Source organism: Arvicanthis niloticus, chromosome 18 (genome assembly GCF_011762505.2).
Source record: "Arvicanthis niloticus isolate mArvNil1 chromosome 18, mArvNil1.pat.X, whole genome shotgun sequence".
Classification (NCBI taxonomy): Eukaryota; Metazoa; Chordata; class Mammalia; order Rodentia; family Muridae; genus Arvicanthis; species Arvicanthis niloticus.
Window position 1 is genome coordinate 15,408,410 of NC_047675.1, and position 18,519 is coordinate 15,426,928.

Here is an 18,519-nt window from a genome sequence, read left to right on the forward strand (position 1 = left end):
CTTCCTCCTAAGGCAAACCCTGAAGACAAGGAGAGTCTGTAGGCCCCCAGTGGTACTGAACAATAGAGAGCCCTGGCTAGCCCCAAACCAATCAGGCCTTTCCTGTGTGATCCCTGTAGTTCTGTGGCAGTTCACTAGAGGCAGCGTGAGGTGTGGGCTCAGTCATGCACTCCACTTTACTCCTTAAAATTATTATTAAAATCTCATGCTAAGCTATCGTTTCTAAGGTGTGCAGAACAAGAGACAGTGGCTACAGAGAAGCAAGAATGGAGGGGAGATGGCACCAGCCACCCCCAGCTTCAACAGGCAGAAGCCTCACAGCCCTCACAGAACAGACTGGGAAGGTAGGGAGGAAGCAGGACCTGCCTCAAATATGGATGCTAGGAAGTCTTGCTCAGACCTTAAGACAGTGTGTGTACCTGCAATCCAGCCCTCACCTGCTCACTCACCCCCTGGTTAATTCATTTACACATCTTCCACACACTCATTCACTTCTCATTCATTGCTCACCCACTCATATGCACTCCAACAACAACCACCATATTTGCTCAGTCAGAGGTTTTCAGACCCATAACCCAGGCAAGCAGGTAAAAGATCATGTATAAATGATTATGGAGTCCCCGATTGCCTACCAGTGTGTCCACACCTCGGTGAATTCTCTCACTTGAAGAAGACAGATGCTACCATCTCTCAAAAGGACTGGCTTCTAAGGACTAAGGACTAAGGACTGTAGACTGTAGCCCTAGGAAGCAGAACCGAGACCACCAAAGCTAAGTTAGAGAGACAGCTCTACAGTTGAAATTCAATACACAGATGTACAGAGAGAGAGTGGTCTCCCTGAGAACGAAAGTGTACTGGTCCAGGCTGGTTGAGTCTAAGGATGCCAGAAACATATAAAGATGAGTTTGAATCCACTGACCTTCAGGATGGAGGGACCCAAAGGTAAAAGAGGAAAGGCCTGGCTGGCTGACTTCTCCACAAGGGATAACAGAGCATCTGTAGAGGCTAACCTGGGCACTGATCACAGGTTCCCAGAGGCACAGCACTCTGCAGCCTCAAGAGCCCCCTCTTTCCATCCATCTCCACTGGGACAATGCGTTCCTCCTGCACCCTCTCTAGAGAACCCCTAAAGCTGGTGATTGCCTCTCCTCTCCCTAAGTACCAACCTGTTGCCCCTGGGGGTTAGGGACAGCTTTCTATCTCCTGCTGAGGAACCAGTAACATCCTGGTAGCTGCTAGGTCCCACAGCACTGGCACCGAGGGTCTAACCTGGATGTGGCAACAACCCTACCCAGCTGTCTTGTCTAACCATGCCCTGTCCCTTCAGCAAATCCAGATGGTAATCATTCTGCCTTCGTGCAGGTAAAACTAGATACAGCAAGAGTCAGAAATCAGTGTGTTTTATCTAACTAGGATCAACAGAAGTAAAATAAACCTCACAATGGGACAGGAGTGTCAGTGCTACACAAAAATAATCCCATCCAGGTAATGAACGAGTAATTCTCAATTACAGGAAAGGCAGGGGTAAAAAAGGTGCCCCACCCCCACCCCACCAGGAGACTAACAAATGGCTCTGCACCAACACCCATACCTATGTGTCCACATTGGGACTTTCAAGGAGTAAGATTCAAAGCAGCCAACCCATAAAGCTGTCCCTGTTTTTCAAGTTGGATGACAAGCAAGGGCTATCTGGGTCCTAGTAGGCTCTGGGATCTGGGATCTGGCCTACCTTGGCTCCTGTCTAGTCAGACTGAACCAGGATCCACCTCCAGAAGTGTGGTATCCCTGAGGACAAGGCAAGTAAGTGCTGCAGTCCTGACAATGGCCACCAGAGCACTCAGCAACTCTCAGCACTGTGGTGCCTTCCAGACTACAGACCCCCCCAACCCACACCATTACAGCTGTACATGGGAAGATCACAGAGATGGCCAAACAACACTGTGTGCCACACACTTTCAAGCCACTTAAAATATATTTTGCATGGTAATCTGTACTGAGTTTACAATTTTATAATCTTTCCCATTTCGCTTCTGTTTGTTTGGGGTTGGTGCACCACAGCACATATGTGGAAGCCAGAGGACAGCTTGCCAAAATTGGTTCTTGTTGTCCACCCTGTGCGCCCCAGGGGTTGAACTCAGGTAGTCAGGGTTGATGGAATGTACCTTTGCCTACTGAGCCATTACCAGCCTGAGTTTACCGTCCTTTAAACACTTCACAGACCAGTCAGGTGAACCTGCACAGTGTGAGCCCACCATCTGCAATCTTTCTTGCTTTCTTTTTTAAATGGGGTTTTACTGTGTCTTCTCAAATGCCTCAAACTTGCTGTATGAGCCAGGTTGACATAAAACTCAAAGAAAGCCTCCTGCCCTTGCCTCCAGGCATAGAAAGTATGGGCTACTAATTTGCAATCTTTTTATTTGTTTGTTTGTTTGTTTTGTTTTGTTTTTTGAGACAGGGTTTCTCTGTGTAACCCTGGCTGTCCTGGAACTCACTCTGTAGACCAGGCTGGCCTCGAACTCAGAAATCCACCTGTCTCTGCCTCCCAAGTGCTGGGATTAAAGGCGTGCGCCACCACCACCCCGCCACTAATTTGCAGATTTAACCAGTTTTACTCCCACATTAGTTGGGCCACATATTTGTAGGAAGTTAGGCTCTTCCCCAGGCCACAGCTTCTCTTCTTGTCCCCACACAACAACAACTCAAACACTCTTGCAGGAACTTCCAAAACAATAAACTCTACAAGTTCCACAGTCCAGGGAAAGCCTTTTTTACTCAGTGTTCTCTCAAAATGAACACAAGAGCACTTCATAAGTCCCTCCTCTTCCTCCTTCCCCCCCCTCCCTCCCTCCCTCCCTCCCAGCTAGTCCCTGGCCCTTAAGTGATATCAGCCCCAGTACCCCCATTATCTAGGAGAGAAAAGTGGCTGTTAAATTAGTGAGCACATCCACAGAGCCCCATTTTATATCCCAATTCAGAAGATGACATGAACATCTGCTTTCACTTCAAGACATTAATTTTCAATTATTGGAGAAAAACAAAATTAGTCCTGACAAATTGCTGTTGAATACTGGCTCTTGTCTGGTGGTTCATAACAACTTCGGGGGCCCACAATTAGAATCCTAGGACAGATTTTCCTGATGGATCTCTCTCCCTGTCATCTGGAGTTCAGGATGATGGCAGTTCCTCACAAGAAGCCCTCTGTCAGGCAACGATGAGGCCGACACTCCTACAAACCTCAGCAGGCAGGTGTCTGCCTCTCTCACTACCAGATTAGGGAACTGAGGGGCAAGAACAGAGATGGTGAAGTAGGAGAGCACTGTGGAAAGCCACACCAAGGCCTTCCTCCTCGGAAAGATTTTGACACTACAATAGACATACCAAGTCCTCCTGTGTCCAGAAAAGGCTGGCGCCACCTCATGAGACCACCTCCGAATGCAATGCGCCCTCGGTGGTTGGGAACAAGGGGGGGGGAGAGTGCATGATCATTCTACTGAGACCCCTCTACTCTGACACTATGTGACCCAAACTCAAGAGACCCAGCCTCCAACATCCAAATGCTTACAGATACTGAGTGACCAAAAAAAGTGTTTGTCAGTGACAAATGATGGCAGAAACCTATAATCTCAGTATTTAGAAAGCTAAATAAACCAAACAGCCAGCCTAGGCTACACAGCAAGATCCTGTCTTCCAAAAAATTCTATTAATGTCAAATGTGGTGGCATACACCTTTAAGCCCAGCACTCAAGAGGCAAAGGTAGGCTGATACCTGTGAGTATGAGGCTAGCCTGGTCTACATAGTGAATTCCAGGACATCTGGGATATGTAGAGAGACCTGTCTCAAAAAAAAAAAAGTAATTAAAATAAAACTTTTTGCCAGGGTTCCATGGACCTGCAAACCAAACTTAGCTACAATCTTAGAACAAAAAGAAAAAAACTGAATTGCCAAGTTCAATGACAACCCCCCCCAATCCAGAAAACAAACTACTTGATAAGAGATTATCAACACTTTAATCTCATTTGTTAGGGGCGCTTTATGTATCTTGGCTGTTACTGTATCAATAAAAAGCCAGGGAAAGATGAATGAGCAGAATTCCAAAATAATCATGTAGCAGCCGTCTTCGGCTGTGACTTGTCACAAATGAAACCAGAGTGTATGTCTAGCTAAAGGGAGGCTCTTCTGGGTTTGGGAGGGGGCAGAGGCACAAGTGAGGGGAGGTAACCGTGGAGGAAGGAGGGTATAAATAAATAAATAAATAAATAAATAAATAAATAAAACAAAAGAAAATTATATCTTTAAGAAGAGAAGGAAAACCATTGCTACTTCCAAAGTCAACTCGGTAACTGAGCTGACATTGTGTAATTGACTTTGCAGGAAGAACAACAGCAGTGTAACAAAGAAAATGTCAGTGTTTTCACAGCACTAATCTATAACGCTGGGAGGCCCTCCCGCTGTCAGCCAGGGCTGACAATACAATAGCTTTCAGAGGGATATTACCATCATGCTTTTATTCCTGACATCAATCAAGACAAAGAGAATCCTTTTCACAAGACATTAAAAAAAAAAAAATCAAACCTTTGTACAAGAAGATAGGTAAAGCACCATTCTCCTTAAAGACAGCCATGAGGGGCAATCAGCTAATTGGCATCCTTGAAAGAGGGAAAGTATTTTTATTTACTGAGTGTACAACCCCAATTGTTGGCTGTCCCAGGCCCTGCCAGGTAAGCTAGGAATCAGAACTTTCCATTTTCATCTCTCCCACCCATTTCAGCCTTCCTGGAGCCCACAGCAGGCTTAGAAAGCCTATAACCAGTACCAAAAACTTCAAGCAAGATAGAACCAACCCAGGCTTTGTCAGACTGTTTTGGATACAAAGCTAAACTAAGTACTCTATGCATATAATGACCTTGCCATTAGATAGATATTTGAAGAAACTTTCAAATATACCAGCAAACAACATATTGGAATTTTTCCAACTATGCATAGTAATAGGGCATCCAAGTAAGTCTCCATAGTACACGAGACCCACACATCTGAAGGAATCCTAACGGCAAATGTTTTCACGATGGAAGAGTCTTGTGCCAAGTGCCAGGGTTGTTTTGTCCAGGATGTGTATAAGGTGAGTTTGTGAACATACTCACTCACCTTGGCAAAAGGATCAAAAGAAACCTATCCACCTTCAGTTCCATTTCCATGACCTCAAGACAGTTCGAATGCCTGCGAATCTGCAGTTGGTGACACACAAAGTTGCAGGTCCAAAAGCAGCCAGTGAGCAGGGCTGATGTTCATGACAGCTTATTATCTACTCCCTTCCCAAACTAACCCACCTAGCCACCAGCCTAGCAGAGAGCACACAAGGATGCTCCTGACCCTTAAAGGGTGCATGCCTACACAGGGCTTAGACTATTGTGATATCCAGAGGGGAGGAAAACAGGTCCTCTAAACCAGAAGGGCTAGAATGATGTGACTTGGCCCCTCTGACGCCCAACAGACAAAACAGACAACATAGCAAAAGTATGCACTTGAGCCTGATAACTCAGAGACAGATGTTATATGCCAGAAGCAGCTCTGGCAGACAAGGGTGCATTCACTTTTCAGGGGGAAAAAAAAAGCGGATGCCTCTGGTCTATCTACTGAATATTGAAACAACAGGTGCTCTTCATTTTGTTACAAAATAACAGAAATTTTAAAAGAAGTCATCCCTGTTGCTGTTGCCTTGAGGATTCATTCCCCCACCACCACCATCACCACCTAAAGCCTCAGAGCCAGGCGGCAAGCCTGCACCGCAGCCTCAGTGGTGGGCTCCTTTCGTTTACACATCCAAATGAACAGTTAAGAGAAATCAATGCATCTAATTGCCAGACTATTAAATCCAACATCAGGGGAAGGATTCCACAGCCACCAGCTTAAGAGCTGGCTACCGATATAGCAATTGTTGCAACTTTCTATTCGACTGAACCAGATCTCCAGCCTTTCTGTCTCCAGCTAGGAAGGCTACACTCTAAAGAGGATGTGCTCCAGTTTCCTCCTCTCGTGGTCCCCCCCCCCCCCTCTGTTAACATGTCACAGCATTGCCAGGGCTGGCTGGTTCTACTGAATTGCTTTATGACTGGGAAGTCACCGGCATTTTGCACCTTTCCTGGCGAATACACACTAGACACCTCACAGTTAAACATTTAGCAAGATTCTCCTGCCAGAGGCACATAGTTATCTTATTTTATTGCTTATTACGTTTTTTTGCAAGGAAACAGGTGTAAGAACCTAAACAGCAATTACTAGACATAAAGGATATTTCCTAAACTGAAACAGGTCTTTCTAAAGCTGGGCATCAGTAATTTCATTGGTGTGGAAGGAATTAAATATTAGGATTTGAATGTCATCTACCTGAACCTAGAGAAATCTAAAGAATCTACAAAGGATTTGTCTTGCCCTTCCTGCAAGACCATGTACATTTAGCCAAACAAATCTCAACCATTTACACTTGTGTGTGGTCTCTGCTGAATCAAGAAACCTGTAACCTCAGAATGCCTCTGCTTATTACCCCTCAATTATTTCCATGGAAACAGGCACAATGGTGAACCACACTGCTCCCAAGTCTCTAGACCACCAAATTTATAAGATGGACTTCTGAGGTGCTCAAGCTGTCAAGGGAAGACAAAGAAAGAAAGGACAGTACAGAAGTCAGAAGTGGTCATTTTGGAGGGTGGGGGTAGGGGTAGGGTGCATGGACCCAACCTAAGTGCTAATTAATATTAAGAACTGTAATTAACTAACAGACAGTTGTTAAAATAGAAAAAAAAAATCAACCATAGTACAGATTATTGAAAAGTTTTTAACTGAGGCTGGGGGGGGGGGGGTGTTCATTTCCTACAGGAGTTAAGAACCTTCCCATGCAGCCTAAGGAGGACAGATCTCCTCAGTGCTGAGAGACAGAGAAACCTGCTGGTAATCGGTACCCAACTACCTGGTAGCCTCAGCCAAAATAGCATCAGTGAGCGAAATGACAACAGCCTAGGGAATGAGGCCAAAATCATCAAAGGAAACAAATTGTTGCAACTGCCACACCACCAGGACAGGCATACAAAAAGAAAAATGAAAATCGGTCAGAAAATGTGACTTCTGTAACATTTATGAGTTTGGGTGGTTTGGAGGGTTGATTTTTTTTTTTTTAAACAAAATCACAAGGCTTTTGAAAAACAGGCCGCTTACTCCCTGTTCTCCTGCCTCGGAACCCCCACCCCATTGCCTATTTGATGGGCATCCTTCCTATAGAGCTGAGCTTTCCAAAGAAGGACAAACATCCTGAGGGGACAAGTGACCCCACTCCAGAGGGAGGTTGTGTCCAGAGTGGGAAGTGACCCTGAGGCCTGTTTGATTTTCAAAGCTGCAGTACCCTAGCTTTCAAATCTCACGTTCTGAGCGTTCATTCAAAATTGTTACATTTCTGTCTTTCCTTCCTGCTATGGGCTTTCATATTTCCGAGATCAATTACAAATTACGGCCAAGCGACTTTCACAGTAGAATACTCCAGACTGGGGGAAGTCCACAATGCCTCTCCATCAGCTCTGACACACAGCAGTGGAGTTAAAGTGAAATAAATCCGATGTTAATGGCAACCACTGTTCCTTAAGAAGCACCTTCTAGCATCTTTAAAGGTGAAGACCTAGTCCTTTCAAACCCTTGGTGTGGATGGAACAGTCTACACTTAAGCACTGGCTTTGGAATGAGGCTGGAGAGAAAGGGGGCAGCTCTTGGGAAGCAATAAATCTTTCACCTATTGTAATTCTTATCTATTCAGATTATCTTCTCTCTCAGTTCCTCTCTGGATACTTGGTCACTCACGTCTCCTCCACCTTATTCACCTCAGTAAAGGCACTAAAAGCCCTGAGAGAAAAGGGCTGGAGAAGCTTTTGGAAGAAAGCTCTGGGGAGAGTCAGGGGGGGAGGCAAGGGTCCTTCAGACCCCAAGGATGGAAAAGCAATGTGTGGCAATGTTCCAGAACTTCTCAAAACACCTCTGCTGGTCTGCCTGCCACTTGGCTATCACTGCTTGAGTTGCCTGCTACATACAAATACATATATTTAGGGACAGACACTCGTTAAAAACAATTTCAAGGCTCATTTCATGAAAGGCTGAAACTCAATTCTAGTCTTTCTCTGTGATCCACGGAGTGTTTTTAGAATTCGGTTCAGGCAGTTTTGAAACACCCACCCATCTGTTTGCTGTGATCTGCCCTACCTTTGCTTTCTATAGCTTGCCTTCTAAAATAAGAGGTTTGGAGACACCGACTGGGTTAAAGGTGAACAAGCTTCACACACACACACACAAACAGAGTTTGCTTTTATACATAGGCTTAACTCAAAACCAACTGCCTCAGTTAAGGAAAACTGGTTTCCCCACCGATAATTCCAATTCTACTTTTCTTCTGGGTCACTCTAAGTGCCTCGCCAAGAACTGGGTAGTTAGCCAAGGAAAGAAATCAAATATTATTCAATCTGCAAAGCTCTTCTTTCCATTCTCTCTTCCCTGTCGTCTTCTGGGAGTCTTCTCTCCTGGCCTTTGTCCCACAATCAGAACCCTCTGGAACCTCCAGTTCTGTAAAAGTCAGACTGCTCCAGATTGAGAAGTGGATGGGGCGCTCTGCTGCCGCAACTTCTCTCAATGAAAGAAAGGAGCTGGTGCTGAGAGTTAGGACCTCGGTGGGACCAGGTGCTCCTGACTCTCCTGAGGCTTTAGAATTAAGGAGAAGCCAAGTGTCTGGAAACCCACGTGGTGCAGATTCAGCACCAGCTATTCCAACCAGGAGCAAGACTGGCAGGAAGGGAGCCGGCCCCAATGCCTTCCCGCGCAGGCCTCCAGGAAATGAACTTTTCAGAGCAGAGCTGGGCTGTGGCCAGAGGTTATCAGGAGAGTCGACCAGGACAAGGGCCTCAGGACTTCAGGCTCCACTGCTACTCTGGTCCTGCTCCTGTATCACTTAATCTATCTCTCAACGCGCCCAGGCAGGGGATGCACTGGGTACAAAGCAGCAGGCCTTGCCTGCAGAAGCTAGCTGGGGAGGGAAAGGGGGACAGGGAGGAGCTGGAGGCCCTGGCGCAGCTTCTCCCGGAGGCATCTGCTCTCCAGGGGTCCCTTCAAACCTGGGGCTCTCCGAGGAACTAGAAAGCAAGGGGGATGTGTGTACTTGGCTATCTATAGCTCCTCACAAACGTGCGCACCCTGGGGAGTCAGTACGGAAGACAGCCTGGGTGCCCGCGGCGCGGCTGCCCAGGGTGGTACCGGACGCCCCGCTCCGAGGGGCGCTCACAGCAGCCGCTGCGCTCCCCTGGGGACCAGCATCCCGCCGGCGCGGCACAGACAATGAACTCCTGGCGAGGCTCCCTGCCCAGCTGGCCTCGGTGGAGCCGGCAGGAAGTACGGGGGCCCGGGCCGGGAGCTCGACCTGGGCCCGGAGCGGGGAGGGGACGCCCGGCTTGCTCTCTCTCCGCGTACCCGAGTGACCAGGAGGCCACCGGAGAACGCAGGCGAGGGCCGGGGCCAACCAAGGCGCCTCGGGACTGCCAGCCTCTGGGGCATCGGTCCTCGCCACCTCTTCCTCATGCTGCCTCCGAGATTCGCAATCCCCGCCAAGTCGTCCCGCACCCCTTGATTGGCCACGCGGGCCGGGGGCCGGCGCGCTAGAAGCCGCGAGGGCCCCTCAACTGAGCCCCCCAGCCCGGGTCCCGGCGAGCGCCGGCGGCGGCCAAGGAGCGGGTCGGCGGGCAGGGTGAGCGTCCTGCCCCCGCCGCCGGCGCCTCCTGCTCGCGGCCTCCGCCTCCGCCTCCGCCTCCGCCTCCCTCCGCCTCCTCCTCTCGGCGCTCGCTCGCTCGCGCGGTCCCCGGCCGCCCGCCCGCCCGCCGGTCCCTCCTCCCTCGCTCGCTCCCTCCCTCCTCGCTTGCTCGCGCCTCCACCGGGCCTCGCTCGCTCACCTTTCACCGATCGCGGCTTCGCCTGCTTCCGCCTGGACATGTCCGGGGCTCCGGGCGCTCCGTCGCCGTCCGCGGCCGGCTCCCCGCACCGCCCCCCGCCGCTCCGGGCAGCCCTTCTCCCCCTTCTCCTCCGCCTGCCTCTCGGAAACTTTGTTTTTTGCAGCCGGGTCGGCGGCCGTAAGGAAAGGACCGCAGGTCCCAGGCAGCCTCCCTGTGGGGGGCAGCCCTGGCCGGCCCAGGCCGCTGGGGGACGGGGGGAGGCCCGGGGGGTGCGCCGGGGCCCTGCCTGTTGCAATGCGGCAGCCGGGGGCTCCGGGTCCCAGTGGCGGTCCCAGCGGCGCGGGGAGTCCGGAGGCCACTCGGCCGAGCCGAGTTATGCAAAAAAAAAAAAAAAAAAAAAAAAAAAAAGCCGCCCCCCTCCTCCTCCCCACCCCCCGCCGGCCCCCGGCCCCTGCGGCCCCCTCCCTCTCTCCCCCACACCACCGCCACCCTCACCCTCCTCCTCCTTCTCCTCCGCCCCTTGCCGGATTTTTGTGCAAAGTTTGCAGGCGTCCGGCCACACAGCCCGGTGCGGAGCTCACAATGAACCCATCTGAGGAGGGGGAACGGGCTTGAGCCGGTAGGGTCTCAGGGGGCGAGGAGACCGGAGGCGGTCCGGAGCGCAGAAGCTTAGTACCCCCCGGAAAAAAAAAAAGCCTTCAAATTACCCCTGCCGCACACACACACACAAATAATAATAATAAATATTAATGGCTCAAAAATGCCCAAATGCCTGGTTTGGAAATTATGATGGATGGGGGGGGGGCGGTCCCTCAACTCAGCCTACTTAGAGGGGGCTCGAAACGGCCGCAGTGGCTTGTAAGCCGCGGCTGGGGGTCCCCGGCTCACGCCCCCTTCTCTGGCTCTCGGCTCGATCTGATGCGGGCTCCCTGGAGGAGTAAGGGGAGCGCGGGGGCGCTCAGGCGGAGGCGGGCAGGGGCGCCCGTGGCACGGGCATTGCTCAGCCGGTGTGCCGGGCCGCCGCTGCCTGCCCTCGGGCTGCGGTGCTCAGCGCGCGACGCGCAGTCGATCCCCAGGCCGGTGCCAAGTCGCCGGCCCCGCTAGCTGCCTCCATGGACCAGGGGCTGGGAGAGGGGGGAGGTGGCGGCCGCGGCGGCGGAGGAGGAGGAAGAGCAGGCGGCGGCGGCGGCGGCCGGGCTCCCGTCCTCCCGGGCAGCGGCGGCGGCGGCTGCGCCCCGGCTCCTCCGCGCTCCAGCCGGCGCCGGCCCGCCCGCCAGCCTCCCTCGCGCTCCTGTCTTCTTTGTGGTCGCTGGCTCTCCTCCTCCCGATCCGGCTGCTGGGGCTGCACTGCAGAGACACATAATAAAGCCAGGCTTGGCTGGAAATGTAGCCGGGTCCCAGCAGGAGGATGTGAGGAGCGGAGTCCCGGCGGGGGAGCGCTCTGATCCCGTGGGGCGCCCCGCACTGCTCCGGCTCGGATCAGACGGAGAGAGGGCCAACAGCACCGAGCGATGGACAGCGCTGGAAATACAGCTCCGGCCGCCCGCAAAACCCGGACCGCGGCGGTGGCGGCAGGCACGGCGCGGGCACCGCACCGGCACGCGGGGCCCGGGCTTGGGTTCTGACTGCACTGGGCAGGAGGAGAGAACAGATAACAGGCCCACGCGGGATGACAGGCTTGCCCGGATGCCTTTAATATCACAAACTGAAAACGTGAGAAAATGGGGGAGCAAACCTAGGTGAAATGCCTCAGCATTGCGGCCCCCGAGACTTATCCACGCACAAGAATTACCCCAGGACCTGGCTTTTTTAGCTGGTTCGATATTCCAAAACTATCTCTGTCCCACACCAAAGAGAATCTTCCACTACTGAGCTAACTTACGCCTCCATCTGTATAACTCTCGCGCCTAGTTCGAACTAACCAAATACCATATACACGGCACACCTTGAATATTTATTTCACCCCTTCCCTCCGCCTAGGGAAAGAAATCGGCTCCTACTGTCCACTAAGTTTTGCCCCAGCCACCAGGGGGCGCCTTGCGTCCCTGCAGCTCTTACAGTCGTGGCTACGATCTCGCATCAGGCCCTGAGATCAGTCATCCCGAGGCGGTTCCCCTAAACTGCCCTTTGAGGCCTCTTCACTAGCCGCCAAGGCCAGGTCGCAGCTGGGAAGGGGTCCCGACACTGCCCCCTCCCAGCAAGTGGCGCCACCTTAGGTCGGCTCGCCTGGCAGCAGGGAGAGCAAAGCGGGTGAGCGGCGCGGCACTGGGGGTTATCAATCTCGCCGATCGATAAGTTGCCACTTGGAGAGGGGAGGGCTGTGTCCCCTCGGAGACGAGTTACCCAGGGCAACCTTTCACGGGAAGGAAAAAAAAAAAACCGATGCCCGCGGAGAGCAGAGCCCGGCCCAGCCCAGCGCGGCGCCCGCCCCAAGCAGGGTGCCCGCGCCCCGCGGTTCCTGAGCCTGAGCGCCCGCCGGGCCCGCGCCCCCCTTGGCTTGCTTCGCAGTCCTGCGGGGCCTTTTTCGCCAAGCTCGTGCTGGGCTGGTTGCCGAGGTAGATGCCACCCCCGCAACCCTGCGGCTTGGGAGCACAGGCCGGCGGCTGCAGAGAAAGGCCTAAGGCAAAGGGGCCCGTGTGCGCGCACCTAGGGCCATCTCCCAGGCTGAGTCGAGTGACCGCGCTATGCGTCTCCAAGGCAAACGCTCCGGCTGCGGGAGACAGAGAGCGAGGCTCCCCGGAGGGGATAGAGTCTGACCAGAGACATCCTCCTGCCTGGGTCCTGGGGGCCCTCCTACTTCGGGGTTAGGGCTGCCATCCCTGACCATCTCCCTCCCCTCCTCCGCAGCTCGTGTCTCTGAGTGCACACCATCCCAGGCTTCCCGTAGGGACTGAAAGCCGCCGCCCACAGCTTAGGGATGTCCAGCGTTAGACAGAGAAGGGGTGCCAAGGGCCAGGGCAGAGGCCGAGAGGCGCCTGGGAAGGCGCCAAGAAGGAGGGGCCGAACCCGTCGCTCCCCAACCCCCGCCGGCGCCTGGGATCGAGGCCCATGGAGAGAGGCTGACAGGCGGCAGATGGCACACGCTGGGGGAGGGGGCGATTGGCCTCGGCTCGGGGTGCCCCCGCCGCGGGCTGCCTCTCCTAGGTGGAGGGGGAAGGGACCAGCCCCCAACTTGTGCGCTCAGGCTCTCTAGGGCACTGAGATTGCGGACTACGCCTAGCCTAAAACCTTGAGGGAGACTGCCAGACAAAAGAGCGTGGTACGGAAGCGGGGCGTGTAGGACTGAAGGAAGGGTTCCTCACTGGTGTGGAGGGATGATTAGAGGACCCTTGTCGCTGCCCTTTTTCCACCCTCAGGGAACTGCCCAAGCTCCGAGGTCGGAGGTGGCAGAAGCTGGATGGAGGAGGGGGCGGCGCTGGACCGTTTGTAACTAATCTTCAAGAAGGGTCGTGGAGCAGATCACAAAGTTCTCTGGACCCTTCCCGCGCTCCACAGCCACACACGTTTTCCTCTCGACGCTCATCCCTGCCCCCCTTTGGCGCGCGGCTGCGGTCTCCCAGCTTAGCCGCAGTCAGGGTACGGAGGGAACTCGACCTGGTCCCACAGCTGCGGCTGGAGTCCTCTGACGCTTGTTTCATTTTTAACTCCTTCCAGAAAAGGGTTGTTTTAAGGAAAATTGCAAAGCTACAAAAAAGCCAGTAGTAGTCTGTCCCCTTTAACAGTCTTCACCCCTGCTGAGCACCCATCCCTGAGGTCTCCAGGAGTACCTAGTAACTCTTGGTCCTTGCTTCTCACCAGCCTGATGGCTTTGGGCTAATGCTGATGGCTTTTGACCTCCTGCCTGCGTCCTTAGGAAACGCAAAGGTCTGGGACCCTTCCACAAAAGCAGGGCCCTTCAGAGGAATGGTTGGTAAAACCACTGCAAAAGACACAGAAACGGTAGTAACGGGCTCTTCCTTCCAAGCCCATCCTTGCCTGAAGGCAGAAAAGGCTCCTAGGGGCTGCGGTTATGGCTCAGTGCTCATTAGGGATATAACTAACTATGGGCACCGCAGAAGAACCTGCCCCTTACTTCCAAAATTAGGCAGGTATCTTATAGAACCATCTGCGGAGGGTCTGGGGGGGGACAACAGAAACCATACAGGACCTGTGAACACTAAACAATGGGTTTTGAAGTTTGTGACTTCTAAACTCATGAAGAGTCCCTGATGTGTTTCAAGAGATGTGTCTGTGCAGGCAAAGTGGCCCACACCTGTCGTCCCAGCACTTGGAGGCTCAGGCAAGAGAATCAAGAGTGGGAGGCTAGCCTAAGCTTCACAGTGAGACTGTCTCAGAAGACAGAAAGATGAGTTGGCATAAATGACTACAGTGACCACCTTCTCCCCATTCACATCCAAATACAAACAGACCACAAACACAGCCGATTTAAATAACAAGTCATTTGACTATATGCAATCTGAAACTGGTGATTTTTCTTTCTGTGTCTTACTAGGAAAATCGCCGTTTGGAGGAGTAATGATTCCGAGTTCATTTCCTTGTCGACCTGTTGACTCTCAATGAACTTGACTGTGTGCCTACTGTGTGCCAGAACAATGAACAAAGAGTACAGCATTGGGATTTGTTGGGCCTGGCTCCCTAGGGGAATAAAGAGGGGGCTAACTTTTAATAAGCCACCAATAATGATTTAATTCTATTTTTAACAATCGTGAGAAAAATATACAGTGTAAGCGATGCCAAAAAGCAAAGGTCTCAGTGATGGCCTGGCCAAGAGTCTGAAGGAAGGGAGCAAGGAAGAAGAGCATACACTATGTACCCAGGTGCCTGGGGGGGTGGGGGGGAAGTGCTGGGCAGTTTTAAGGGGATGTTGCATAGTTCAGTCAAAGGACCAAAGAAGGCAATTCTAGCCAGGCTTGAGGGGCAATTCAATCAGCTCTCCAATCCAGCTTCCCTCACTGTCTTACTGGAAAGCCTCAAGCAACAAGACACTTTCTTCTCTCCATTTTCTCATCTACAAAATGGCAACACAGTGTGCGATTCCACTGAGTGCTGCCTATCTAGCACATAGTGAGGCCATGAAGTTGTTCATGAAGAGTGAGAGGCTAGCCTAAGCTACATAGTGAGGTCATGAAGTTGCTCCCCCCCCGGCCTTTGCTACCTTCCTCTTTCTCCATCTTTTACTTTCACCATAGAGAAAAATGCCAATCATATAAACCCAAATTCCTTCCTTGTCCTGGTAGGCTCTTCCAAGATAGTCTTGTGCCTGCCCTCTAAAAGTTTCCCAGCTGCTCCAGATGTGTCAGGAGGGTTTTGTGGTGTGTGTGTGTGTGTGTGTGTGTGTGTGTACACATATGCACGTTAAGTGATAAAGATGGGACCAGGACCTTGACCACATGGCTATACTCAGCTCAGCTTCAGCCCCATGCACTTCTGTCCTATTTTAATGATCAGTTATCCTCTGTGGAATACACTTCCCCTGGATCCTCTGGCTCTAGAGACACACAGCAGACCCTCCGTTAACCAGCAGCTCCCCTTCCCAGGTTCCCTGTCTCTTCTCTAGCGTACAGCACTAGATTCTGTACACTGTTCCTTCCAGGGACTTGATGCTGAGGCTTTGGGGGGCTCCAAAGAGTGAAGCACAAGATGGAAGAATGTTCCTTTCTCTGCTTGCTTCTAGTTCTCAGCCCGACATTTGGGGGAGGAAAACCCCTGCAGATGCTTCTGAAGTTCCCCAGAGATCTCCATTGTCCCCCTGACCACAACTCAAAAAGAGTCCAGCAGCAGGCCCAGACATCTGCCTCCCCGGGGCTGAAGGAGGCTGGTGCCAAAAACAATAAGTCGGGTGTGAGAACCTCCTTGCCTTCTCCAGTTTCTGCTCAGCTGGGAAAGGCATTTCTATTTTATCATCATTATTATAATTATTTAGTTCTTCAAGCATCAGCAGTCTTTGCAGCGAACACCCACACAGCAGCAAGGATACCAACTTGGCAGGAGGGTCCCGGTGGACTCACGCCCTCGGAAAGCTTGCAACTGCTAGTCCAGCCTGAAACCCCCGCCAGAACCCCACTAGCCACCCGGTATACAGCACTCAGGCCTTTGAGCCAAGCTTACTTCCTGCTTTATTCTCTCAAAATATCTATTACACAGTGTCTGTGGTTGGGTGCATAGATTTTGATGTTTCTTTTTTTTTTTCTTTTTTCTTTTCTTTTTTTTTTTTTTTTTTTTTTGTTTTTGGTGACAGGGTTTCTTTGTGTAGCCCTGGCTGTCCAGGCTGGCCTTGAACTCAGAAATCCGCCTGCCTCTGCCTCCCAAGTGCTGGGATTAAAAGTGTGTGCCACCATCGCCTGGCCGATTTCGATGTTTCTTATTTTCAATTTTTAAAATATTTTTTAAAAGAAAAATCCAGTATAAGGCGTTGAGAATGGAGGTACACACCCTTAACCCCAGCATTAGGGAGGCAGAGGCCAGCCTGGTCTACATAATGAATTCTAGGCTAGCTAGGGCAACCTAAGTAAGACTCTGTCTTAAAAAGAAAATAAAAAAGCAATATAATGAATGTGGCTTCCAATTTAAAAAACTTTAGGTAGGAACAGTTAGATAAAATACCCCCAACATGCAACCTCCAAGTCTCGTGTCACAGTGTTCTAGGACTGATCACAAGTCTATTATCCTTAATCAACCATCAACCAAGCTATTAGCAAATTTGATAACAAAAGATGTGATAGATTTAGAATTAGACTGTCACTGAAGTAGAGTCTCATAGATGTAAACTCAAATTGAAAGGCTTTCAAGGCACTGTCGACAAATAAAGCTTCCCCCCATATGATCAGGTGAGGCTGGGACAACTTGTACAAGCCCTGCATGCAAACACACAAACACACATCCCCGGAGCTCAGCCACTAAGATGTCCTGGATCCAATCATGAGCCATAATCCTGACTGTCTGATACCCGTGGTAGGTCTGCCATGAAAAAAGCCTCCACTTCACTGGGCTGACAAAGCTGTTTGAAGACTGGCTTTGTCCTGTTCATCTACTGACAGGTCACATGGTAACCATGTGTGCATGCTAGGTCTGGTCTGACCCTTCGATGTCACCTGGTACAGAGGTGACAGAGCAATAATAAACCCTCCCCTGTCTCCAATGACCACTATTGTCTGAAGCTACTAAGAAAGACCATGCTGACTTAGATCACTTAGGGGAAGATATCTGGTTGGTTGGTTGGTTGGTTGGTTGGTTGGTTGGTTGGTTGGTTGGGTTACCCCTTTTCTTGTCCATCCATATTGTATTAGAAGGAAGCTCTTCTTTAGTATACAAGGTATCAAGAGATAGCATGGAGATTTCAGAACATCCGCGTATGTGATAGATCCCCTCACCAGCTGAGCACATAAGATGCCCCAGACATGAAGAAGGGGAACGGGCCCATTAGGGTTCCCCATTATATCCCAGCACCTTGCAGGTGCTCAGAATATAGTGATGTCATTAAGACAAGAACCGTCTATGCCAGGGACAGGAAGATAAGTTGAACAAATACGTCACTTTTTGTTCCACTCTTGTGACTTTCTGATGGCTTTCTGGTGGGATCAGAAACCAAGGGCTAGAAAGCTTTTCCTGCCCAACTAGATCAAAAGCTCTTTGAGGCAGACCCTAGATTTTGGGACAGACTCCCATCTGGTCACATTGCCCTATTCTCTCCAATGAGTGCTAGTAACTGAAGAAGCTGGTGGAACACAGGTCAGCGGTGAGCTGCCGTGAAACACAGTGGTCCATACTGCAGAAAGAGCCAGGAAGGTACGACTTAGAACTGGGGTGTGGGCAGTGGTGGCGCACGCCTTTAATCCCAGCACTTGGGAGGCAGAGGCAGGTGGATTTCTGAGTTCGAGGCTAGCCTGGTCTACAGAGTAACTACAGGTACAGCCAGGGCTACACAGAAAAACCCTGTCTCGAAAAACCAAAAAAAAAAAAAAAAGAACTGGAGTGTATCATGTACCAGCCATGCCCCTCAAGTAGAAGCTTTGGAGAATCACATCAACAGCACAGGGTGGCTGTGGGGAATAGGTCAGGGAGCACCTCATGGTGATAGGTCCTGTGGGGCTGGAGCTTGTCTGGCATGTAGCCCTCTGTATAGCGGAAGACCTGAGTTGCTGTCACTGCATCTGAGTGGTTCTCAACTACAGTAATGGGTGTAGCTGAGGACAGTATTGCAGATAGACTCACAGAAGCAAACCATTTTCGAGGATGGGGCTGAAGGGAAGAAGAGGGCAGAAGAGCTCCCCTGGGAGGCGCCTTGGGAAGAGTCACCTGGTTTTATCTGCCTGTTCCCTAGATTCACAGGGTAGGGGCTGTCCTTCCAATTGTAACTGTTCAGCAAAAGCTGCCGCAGGTTTCTTGCAGTTATGAGCACAGCCTGGTTAGCTTAGATTCCCCAGGGTGGCCTTTATCTGCCTCAGTCTCCCCATTTGCAAAATCCTTCCAGCTTTCTGAAAGGAGAAACCACTCTAGACCCACCTTCTGGCCCAGAAGGCATGAGGCCAGAGTTCAGAGCCTGAGGGAGTAGAG

At 51.4% G+C, this 18,519-nt stretch overlaps 1 protein-coding gene across 1 annotated transcript in view; it reads right to left on the reverse strand.

Moving 5' to 3' along the window:
- The window catches only part of Znf423 (zinc finger protein 423), a 297,120-nt gene extending 286,816 nt beyond the window's left edge, over positions 1–10,304 (reverse strand). Inside the window, exon 1 of the mRNA XM_076915562.1 lies at positions 9,967–10,304. Coding sequence (XP_076771677.1) covers positions 9,967–10,006 — 40 coding nt within the window. The 5' untranslated portion in view covers positions 10,007–10,304. The remainder of the gene's footprint in view (positions 1–9,966) is intronic.
- Between the last annotated feature and the right edge of the window lie 8,215 nt (positions 10,305–18,519).